This window comes from Cuculus canorus, chromosome 2 (assembly GCF_017976375.1).
Source record: "Cuculus canorus isolate bCucCan1 chromosome 2, bCucCan1.pri, whole genome shotgun sequence".
In the NCBI taxonomy this organism is placed as follows: Eukaryota; Metazoa; Chordata; class Aves; order Cuculiformes; family Cuculidae; genus Cuculus; species Cuculus canorus.
The window spans coordinates 16,450,289-16,461,368 of NC_071402.1; the positions used below are offsets into that span (position 1 = coordinate 16,450,289).

The following is an 11,080-nucleotide window of genomic DNA, read 5'->3' on the forward strand; positions in this document are numbered from 1 at the left end:
ATTAAGATAAGAAAGAAACTTTTTACAGTAAGAACAATAATTCAGTGGAACAACCTTCCCAGGGACATGGTGGATTTCATGCCACTGGAGGTTTTCAAGATGCAATTGAACAGGGTGCTGTATAAAAATTGACACAATCATTCCACAGGTGAGAAGACAAGACACTTCCAGAGGCAATGCCATTCAGCTCAGGCACCCAAGTGGTAAACCATGAATTGAATGCAGAGTTCCATTTTTATGCCTTTTCTTACAAGACCACTCTTGTCTATCCTCTTCCTTGAAGAAAATCCATCAGAAAGCAGAGACATTCTTGTTCTCTCAAGTGAGCCTGAATAAGCTGAAATCTTCTTTCCTGTTAGGTGTTACTGTTAGGTGCTGCAGAAGACGCTTTGACCTGGAAAAAAGATGAATGAGTAGAAATAACACAGAGGTCTATGCAGTTACGAGTGGCATGGGAAGGATGACTAAGGAATGACTGCTAAATGTTTCATCCATTACAAGGCCTAGCTACTAAGTCAAAACAGATATGTGAAAGTATTTTTCCTAAGATGTGTTCAAATTGTGCAACCCCTTACCGCAGAAAATTAAAAGCTTAAAGTTTACATGGTCTCAAGGAGACACTGGACAAACTAACGAAACAGAAATTCATTGTGTGCTGTTAAAAACAAAATATTTTTCCTGGGTCAGGAGCTCCCTAACAAATTGTCATAAAGTTGGAAAGTCATCTGGGGAAGTACGAAAAAAATGTTTTCTCTATTTTCATCCTATTCCCGAGGAACAGCTTTTGGCCACTATTGGAAGCGTGATGCTGTGCTAGACAGATTTTTGGATCATCTTGGAATAGCCCTGCTTGTATTCTTGGGAGCTGAAAGAGAGGTCAGGGGTGGAAAGAGGGAGCCAGGAATTCTAGAAACTGCTCTCTTCATGTTTTCTGAAAACTTGCCTGTCGAAATGGGCGCCAATTTACAAAGTGAAAAATTTCCTCAGTGTTTCTCCAAGACAGTCTGAAAGAGTAACCACCCTGAAGAGTCAAATCAGTAGCATCTTTGGCCCCAGAGGAATGAACATGGCAAAAAGATCATTCTGGATCAACTAGAAGACTGCAACATGAAACTTTTGAAGTCCCCTACTGAGTTCATGGAAGGAGATTATACTTAAAAAAAACACATACCATGCCTTGGGTCATGATTTCTACAGCCAGAAGAGTCTCAATCTATCCTAGGCTATTGCTGAAAGTACCCTCAGGGGCAATGAACTACATGGATTCACCCTACCAATAATGGCATGTGTAAGGTTGCTCCTGGATGCAATATCTGTGTGCTGGGCAGTGAGCCACAGGCAATGTCAGGCGAGCTTTACAAAAGAACGATTTGGCTGCAAACTTGACAGTGCCTCAAAGTGTGTAATATTGAAAAACCAGAAAGACAAAGAGTGTTTGGCATCCTGCATTCTGCAGGAACTCTCAGGCTATCAGCGCAGGAGCTGTGACTGGTTAGTCAGTCCAGCTCCCTGTTTTGAAAAGGTAGAAACAGAGTCAGAAAGGGCAATGAAGTTTTCTTACGGGTATTAGAAAGATTTTGTTTTCAGTTGTTTATGGTTTTTACGTTGTTCCTTGCTCTCCTTGACTGCTAAGCCACTTCTAGTTCACCTTTGCTACTGACCAATTCTTTCCTCCAGTTAACACCCAAAAAACCTCATATAAATTTTCTTCTTTTCTTGGTTTCTTTTCAACACCAGTGACTAATGTGCTGTGTCTTTCCTTTCCCCCAGCTCTCAGCTCTGGGTTGTTTTTGATTGGACCCTTGTTAACAGCTTCATTGTTTCCCTGTATCTGTACACAGAGCAGCTGCGTGTTTTCCTCAACTGCAGCAGAAGAAATCAGAAAATAAAGTTCCCCCGAGAAAGCCCAGCCTGTCTCTGCTGCTAAAAGTTGAAGCAACTTTTGCAAAATGACTGCCTCGGTAGGCAGACAGCTGAGCTCTCTGAGACAAATTTGGGGCTCAGAGAGCACAGACATAATAATTACCAGAAATACATCACAACCTCCTCTCCTGGCATTATTTAGGCCATTCCTAAATCACAAGGTGCACTCTCTCTCTCTCACTTCTGACTCTGGGTATGAAAACTTTTGCTTTCTGTCATTCTCTCTTGGTACACTGCAATTTTTCTCCCTCAAATTGTAAATGATAACACCTGCTGGGGCTCTTATTTGTTCATTCCTCGTATCTCCGACTGCTCCCTGTGTGAGATATTACGCCCACACAGAGGTATGAAATATACAGTAGCTGCTTGTGAAACTTCTATATGAAAGATGCAATGAGTATAAATAATGGTATTGTTCTGACGTTCTTCATCTTGTATCTGACAGAACATGTTCAAGAAACTCCAGGAACACTATAAAGCTGATGGAGAAGTCATTCACACTGCACCAGCATAGCTGAAAACAAATGAGCAGGACTGCTCTGGACATCCCATTTTCCTTTCACCACCAGAATGCATTTATTCTTCAAGTCATACCATATTCATATTTACTTTAATGATTCATAAACATACCAGGTTCCAGAAGCTTCTAATTAACTCATCTATTTAGTGTTGTTAACAGATGCTCAGTGAGTGATTTATTGTACAATACCGGATCACACCAACGTATAAATCCAGCCAATTGAATTGGCAGGCAGTCTGGGTAAATACCTTCTGCTGCTGGTAGATGAGACTCTGTCCTGAATGCAGCATTAATGCCCTGCAGACTGGGGCTGAAGCACTATTGTTCTCTTATTCTATTACTCTGTATATGTAGTATACGTTGTGCTGTACAGCACTGGTTATCCCTTTTCTTTAAAAAAAAAGATTTAGCGAAGTACCATATAGGTTTCAGGGTACACATCTACCCTGCCTGAGAAAGGAGAAAATCAATAGCCCCAAACAAGTTGTCACTCAATCTTTAATTTACCTCTGGCATTCTGTAGTTTCAAAACCAAAACAAGTCCCTCTGACACACTGCAGCAAAAGGATCCCAAACTTTATACTAGAGAAGTCACCCTGGGGACCCTGTCTATGTGGCCAGATCTCCAGACCATATATTGATCAATAAGGGAGCAGGACTGGCCACCATGGCTTTGGGCAAAAGACAGAATGAACAGCTACAACAACAGTTAGCTCTCTCACCACAGTGGTGTTTTACACAATGCTGAGGGATGCTCCCAGTGACTTACATTGCTGAATTATCAGAAGGAGCTCAGAATGGTTTCAAGTCTGGGCCAGCTAAACCTGAGAGCATTTACATGGGGCCATTCACAGGCAGCCACACCAGCGTGTGCTTACACAAGCCCAGCCCATACCAGCTGGGCTCAGTGTTACAGGCTGGTCTTAGCGTTACGGATTTAAAGGCATAAATACAACAGGCATTGGCCTGGTGGACTTGTTTTACTTGAAACTAAGGCAGTTTTTTTCAAGTTTCAAAATGGTAACAACACAGGGTCTGATTGCTTCTGTTCGTTGCCTGGGCAGGAGCTCTCTTCCAAAACCAAAAGACAAGTTATCTACCTCACTGGAGGAGAGCTGCAGCTATGCTGCAGACAAATTTTACAGCTTGTCTCTGAAGAGCTCACTCCTTTTTCATTCCAGTTCTTACCAATGGCAACACCATTACTCGGTTTAACAAAATACTAAGGAAACACAGACAAATATTGTTTTAAATTCCTTAAGGTGGGAGTCATAAGAGGGCTGTTAAAATATACTTTTTTGGCCGCAATTATGCTCATCCGTCTGTTGTCTTCAAAAAAGGTGTATGTAAGCTTTGCGTTTCAACAGCACTGAAAGGTACCATTGTAAATAGTTACAGTGGATTTTCTGCTCAGTTTCTAAAAAACATTTCTGCTGTTCCTACAGCAGTGCTTTCTGCAGGTGGCTTTAGAGAGGGGGAAGAAATACAAGCAATATTTGAGAGGGACAGGGAAGCAAAACTACATTAATACAGCACTGTGCCCAAAAAAATGAAGGAGAACAGGACAGTTTGAGAACAGTGATACACATTAAACAAATATGCTGCATTAAGGAATTTTTAGGAGTTATTAAATTTCTCCTCAGGATTTACTGTTAGCCACCAATGTAGGAACAATACCATGATGAACATGACTATAATGTTTAAAGCTTTTGCCTTAAGTACAGCACCCTTCCTTGCTGCTTCGCTCTCTCACAGTCAGTTCCCAAGGCACACATGGTCTCTCATATGGAAAAATAAAAGCACAATGCACTCCTAGCAGCTGTGTTGTGAGGAATGCTCTCAGCCTGGGGTTACAGCAGCAGTGTACCATGCTGCAAGTGCAGAGCACACTGATGTAGCTCCCCTGTGCTGCCTGGAGGAAATCTCTGCACGTTCTAGAGCACAACCCAGCAATTTCTGCTACAATTGGCCAACTCGCATGACTCCAGCTGATTTCTCAAACACAATCGAACAACTGTCCTTATAGTTTGAAAAGCCAAAAGAAAGTAGCACACATTCTAGCTCTGTATGTACTCCTGACACTCAAGAACCCAGACAGCTAGTGCACATATGAGAACCACTTTGAAAATGTATGACACGCAGGTTCCAGGACCGTTTAAAATAATGGCTTAGACTCATATAGGTGAAGAAACAGAAAGGTTTAAGAATTACACCTTGGTTAAGTAAAAATGTAACGAGAAAAGTAAAAAATCTGGCAAGAGGTGACTGGGAACACTGTTACCGCACCCCTGTGCTACAGCATGTACAATACTGCATACTCCTCTATTAGGTCATCTCAGTCACTCATGTCTGCCTCCTAATGCCACCCAACCTGCAAGGTACAGGAAAGAGCACTGAAGAAAATCAGGTACTTGAAACAATTTTGGCAGCTCCCTCCTCCAGCCCAGTTCTATTCTGTTCATAACCTTACAGAACAGTGAAACATGCATCAGGGTCCAGAGCCCCAACACTGTCAGCTGCCTGTATTTCACAACTCCTATGCAGCCGCGCTATACTGTGACAGCATTAGGTGTTAGTCAAAGCTATGATTCAGTATTTTTAAGTTGCATTCTTCCTATTTAAAAAGGAAGAATAAACTAGACATAAACTAGACGCATGAGAGATGCCATTATAATGTCAGGAATATCAACACAATTACATGCCCTTCCGGATCTGAATAAATAAAGATCATGAACCACAAATCTATCAGTTCACATGGAGTTTACAGAGTAATTTAGGCTGGAAGGGGCTTCCTGAGGGCACCCAGCCACTTTGCAAGAGTTAACTTCTGTATTCAAACAACACAGACAAATAAGATACTACGCTCTTTTAGGCCAATTCCACATTCTGTAACAGAACAACTGTCAAAAGTAGTTTTGGTAAGAATACTACCCTATATTTAGAAAAACGTTCAGTATCTCACCAAACCCCATGTGAAACCCACGAAGCATTTCTAAAGAATTGCCACCGATCATGTAACTCTCTGGCAGGAATTAAAATGCCAGAGAGAATAATGAAACATAAGTGTTCCTAAATATCTTGTCACAAAACCAATTACTAAACAACAGCATAAATTATTAGGACAATCACCTGCAACTCTTGAGATGCAGTAATAAGCAGAACCACTTCAGAAAAATAAGTTTTAATATTAACAACTTGATTTCACACGACTGCATATTAATCTTGTTTTTTGCAAAGTTCAAACAATGCTCAAGTCCTGCATTGTTTACAAAGATGGTTTTATTCCTCTTCATTCTTCTGCACTGACTGCACAGCTTCTGCTTTAATCCTATTTCGCTTTCTTTTTCTTCTTTTCTTCTTTTCGGCAGAAGCTTCCTGACCCTCCTGTGTTTTCTTCTTTTTCTTCTTCAGACAGCTGAGAGGATTGGGGCCACCTGCCCTTTTGCGTTTTCTTCTTTTTTCACCTTGTTGGTTTGCTAGTCCTGCTTTTTCTTTAAGCTCCACAATACTTTGTTTTTGGTGCTCTGGAACAAGCTGATTTGTCTGCATATTTTGAACAAATGCCAAAGATTTAGGAGAAGGTTTGTCTAACACCATAGTGTTCTGAATAATAAAGAGGAGAGGAACGCCAGCCCTCTTTTTCACTTTGTTTGCTAAATCCGGGTCCTGTAAAATCGAATACTTTAGTCAATATTATGGGATTAAACTATATTTGCAATTCAAATGTACCTACTTTTAACACAAAACTATGAAGACAAATTACGTTATGAAAAAGATAAGAAACTTAATCTAGCAGATATACATGGCGATGCCTTTCAGAGCAATTTAAATTTCAATTTTTCTCCTTCTGATTAGCTGTACTTCTAATGGAAAATGTTAATACATTTCCTTTTTTCATTTTTTGAGTAAAAAATCCCAGTTCATCACTATGTAGTAAAAGAAGTAAAAGTAAAATAATTTCTTCTATAACAAATAATTTTAAACTCCTTGTATCTTACAGAAGTATACAGAATTTTACGTTAGCCATTTCATATATAACATATATAATTTGCACACAGTCCCAGTAACAGACTAAGAAAACACTTGCTTTCTTACTTGTACACAAGTTCAACCTTTAGCCTTTAGTTAAAACCTCCACAATGTCTTAAAATTGAAGTTACATGGTTGTTTACCACTTTTCAGACTACTGTGCAAATCTGTTTAGGCCAGGAGATGCACACACAAGCAATATGTAAATTAACATTCATCAGTTGTTCTCTTACCTGTCAATAGGTACTCAGCATGTTTTCTATACCTTTTGTTAAACTAAGCAATATCCTTCTAGGGTAAAAGAATCTAGTCATTCAAATAAGACAAAAGCTTCCCTTCTTCATAATCGGCAAACACACTTCACAGCGAGCAAGGCTTTACAAGATTAATTCCCACAAGCTATTTAAAAATCTCACAATTGAGTTTTCTGCAGGTTTCCTTATCCTTTGATATCAAGGGATCACTTCAAATAAAATGGAGTTACATTTTCCATGAGCATTTACCTGTGTAGCAATAAAGAAGTGATGAGGGTTGCCTTCTCGAATCATGGAAAATAAACAGGCCGAACCACTCACAGGATCCTTGTGGTGAGAACAGTTCTTAAGTTGAAATCTTTGGGCAATTAATTTTGCCCCGTACAGTTCTTTCCCCAGCAACTCCAGTTCTTTTAGAACACATCTGAAAACCAAAAGCAACAGTGATTTCTAAACAAGAAAATAACTACACATTTTTTACAACAGCAAAAGGGTGACGTGAGTTAATTAGGAATGAGAAATGCCCAGTTGTTCAGGCTCTATGATCTGTAAATGGCACCCAGTAATTTGAGAGCAGTAGCACATCTGAAGATGTCAGCAAGTTTTGTTGGTTCCAAACAAGATCCACCAGTAACAACATTAAGCCATAATAAATTATTTAAAAATATTTTGTATCTGTGACAATGCTAAGCCTTCACATTTATGTTTGGATATCACCTAGCATATGAAGTACTACTTAACAAGTAAAATTACTTCAATTGGCACAAACTGATGAATCCCTGCATTCAAGTTAAATGCTGGATTAGCGTCCATCACCTTGCTTCAAACTTCCTACCAGAATACAATCAACTCAAGCAAAAAATGCAAGACTGCCCATATGATTGAAGATCTAATAGTTAATGGCGTCACAACATTCCAGTTAAACAACAGAACGCAAAACTAAATTGCTCCTCTTACCAGCACTTAGAGCAGACATTCATACAGGACAGCATACCATGCTATGAGGTTGCTAGTTTGGATACTCAGAAATGAACAGGAGATGAAATCTAAGTTACTTTGGCCACTGAGCCTTACTATTAGGTTAGTGCAAACATAATTGCCATTTTTAACAGAGGTTTTTTTGTTTTTTTTTAAAGGAGGTGTATCCCAGCTTATAATAAAAATTATCAATCAAAATAAGAACCATTACAGTTCAGGCATTTTTGCCAACAAGGAACAAGTCTATTATTCCAGTAGCATAGAATTCTGCAGTCCTGGAAACACCAAATTCTGCAAAGGCATTTTGAGCTGCCACTTGGTTGTGGAAAATCTTCTCTTGCAGGAGTTGCTGAGATGCTTGAAAATATGGTAATTGGTAGGAGAGGTCTGGTGAGTAAGCCAAGCAAGGTAGAGTTTCTCAACCTAGATCATGCAGCTTCTGCAGAGTCATTTGCAAGACAGGCAGCCAGGTGTTATCGACAAGAACTGGTGCTTTCCAACTGAACAATGTTGGACATAAACTCAGTGAAATAAACCTATAATGCAAAATAAGTATCACAGTTTACAATAACAAAAATGGCAACTGTTTTTGCACCAATCTAATACAAAATATAAACAGAGCCAGGAATGTATGTCCTTGAAATACAGCTTCAAGGATATGGTAGCAATTATTTTTCTTTCAAGAGAAGAAAGTTTAGCCTTTGCAGACAGTCTTTGTAGAGATGTTAGTCTGTTCTTTTTGCAAAGACACACAGTGAGCCAGCTCCTCTCCTCAGGGAAGCTCTGGTCATGCCACTGAGGTGCTGCCTCACCAACTTAACATTCTGACAGCAGAGAAAACGAGTCTATTCAGCTGCCCTAAGAGAAAACAGGTCAAAAAGATCCAATAGATACTGCTGAAAGAAGGAACCAAAAAGTGACATTTAGACATGACTGGAACACAGTTTGGATCAAAGTGATTCCAAAGTGAACCTTTCAGAACAGAAGTGTGAAAATACTTTATACTTTCTCCTGTTTAGAAGTACAGGCCAGTTCTGCATGTGTTGCATGATGTCTCAGCATTTTATTTTTGTAGCCTAGGGTATACATCTTTCTGAGATTTTCAGTAATTGTCTCCACGATGGGCAGCTGGTTATTTTGTCATTATCGAACTCCAAGTGAGGGAGATTTTATCATACCCAATATACAAAGTTAAACAAAACATTGTGAACTTCAGGTGAACATACTGTGCATGTTTTATTTCCATGCTTTTGCCTAGCACATCCCTGCTCTCCCTTGAGAACAGCCTTGCTCTAAACAATCCCTCACCGGCAGCTGAAACTCCAGCCACCCTGCAATTTCCTCCCTGCCCGAGGGATCTCAGCTTGCCTCTGTTGTTCTTACTTCACCAAGGAGACTCTGGGAATGGGAAGTGCTGCATGCAGATGTCCCTCACACACCAGTGTGAGAAACACTTATGCACTGATAAAATATTGAAGAGGACAAAGTCTTCAAAGCAAAGGCAATAATATTTTTATTTTACAATTCAGCGCTGAATCAGATGCCCTTCTAAAAAAGGTGTCCCATCTTACAAAAGCAGTAGGTATATATACTAGTTTCAGACAAAGAACCGTGTAAGTCCTCAAGGAATGTTTATTTTTTTAGGTTATCCAACCATGTCTGCAGATTCCCTTCAGGTTATCTCCTGACCCAAGACAACTACATCTCACAAGTCAATTAAGCACATCAATAGATTCTCACAGCTCTAAGACAGGTTATCTCTTGACCCAAAACAGCCACAAATTACAAGACAATTAAGCATATCAATAAATTCTTGCAACTGTAAGAGAGTGTTTATTCTTTCAAGTTATTCATTCACGTCTGAAGGCTGTCTGCATATTATCTCTTGATACAAGAAACATTTATATTACAATCCAACTAAACCTACAAACCAGCTGCAACAAAACTTATCAATGAATTCTCACACCGGGGTTTACCCCTCTAACCATTTCTGCCGCTTTCAGAACAGCAGCTGCCACAGAAAGCAGCCCCTGTCCTTCTGCAAGTTGAATCCTCAACATAAGAAGAAAATAGAGCTGTTGGAATGGATCCAGAGGAGGGCTACAAGTATGATAAGAAGGCTGGAACACCTTTGCTATGAGGACAGGCTGAGAGAGTTGGGCTTGTTCAGCCTGGAGAAGGCTCAGAACAGAACTTATAGCAACCATCCAGTACCTGAAGGGGCTACAAGAAAGCTAGAGAGGGACTGTTCACAAAGGCTTGTAGTGATAGCACTAGGGGAATGGCTATAAACTGAAAAGGTGCAGATTTAGACTGGATATAAGTAATAACTTCCTCACTGTGAGGCTGGTGAGGCACTGGAAGAGGCTGCCCAGGGAAGTTGTGGCTGCCCCATCCCCGGAGGTGTTCAAGGCCAGCTTGGATGGGGCCTTTGGCAGCCTGGTCTGGTGGGAGGTGTCCCTGCCCATAACAGGTGAGTTGGAACTAGATGGTCTTTAAGGTCCCTTTCAATCCAAACTATTCTGATTCTATGCAAGTGACCTAGAGCCCACAGCGCCCGCCCCTCACCACGACCACCGCCCTCGGGCCACGCGAAACCGGCGCCCCACGGCCCGCAGCCCCTGAGCGGAGGCTCCACTCCTCGACTGCGCCTCATGCGCGGGCTCCGTGGCCGCGCCCCGCACACGCGTACGGCGGCTCGCGCGCCTCCCGATTTCCGCGTTCTCCCTCGCGCTCCCCCGGCGCATGCGCACAGGACCCCGCGCCCACCCGGGCCTGTGTGCCTACCTACCCCGCGCATGCGCACACCGGCTCTCCCCGCGCATTCGCCCCGTAGCGGCCGGCCCTACCGTGTGGTGCAGAGCTGCGTGGCGCCGCCCAGGTACCCGGGCAGCTGCTCCCGGATCTGGATCTTGTTGCGGAGCGCGGCTTGGCAGAAGGTGCCGTCCAGCAGCACCTGGAAAGGCTCGCGGAACTGGAAGTTGTGCTTGTAGAAGCCCATGTTCTTTTTGGCGTGCTTCTGCCGCGTGAGCTTCATGGCGCCGCCCGCGTCCTGCGGAGGCGGTGCCGGGGCGGGGCCTTCGACACGCCCCCCGAGGCGCGGGGCCCGCAGGGAGCGGGCGGGGAGGTATCGGGTAGTTTGAGTTGGAAGGTAGCTTGAAGATCATCCAGTTCCAAATCCCCTGCCATGGGCAGGGACATCCCACCAGACTAGGCTGCCCAAAGCCTCGTCCAGCCTGGCCTTGAACACTTCCGGGGATGGGGCATCCACAGCTTCCCTGGGCAACCTATTCCAGCACCTCACCACTCTCGTAGTGAAGAAATTCCTCCTTACGTCTGGTCTATGTCTGCCCCTCTCCAGTTTATACCCATTGCC

General features: G+C 42.3%; 1 protein-coding gene across 1 annotated transcript; it reads right to left on the reverse strand.

Moving 5' to 3' along the window:
• Positions 1-428: 428 nt before the first annotated feature.
• Positions 429-10,789, reverse strand: UTP23 (UTP23 small subunit processome component). Its single transcript, XM_009571404.2, has 3 exons — positions 10,554-10,789; positions 6,976-7,150; positions 429-6,109 (listed from the first exon to the last, which is right to left on the reverse strand). Exons 1-3 carry the CDS (start codon positions 10,739-10,741, stop codon positions 5,723-5,725), a joined length of 750 nt encoding a protein of 249 aa, XP_009569699.1. The 5' UTR covers positions 10,742-10,789; the 3' UTR covers positions 429-5,722.
• Positions 10,790-11,080: the final 291 nt, after the last annotated feature.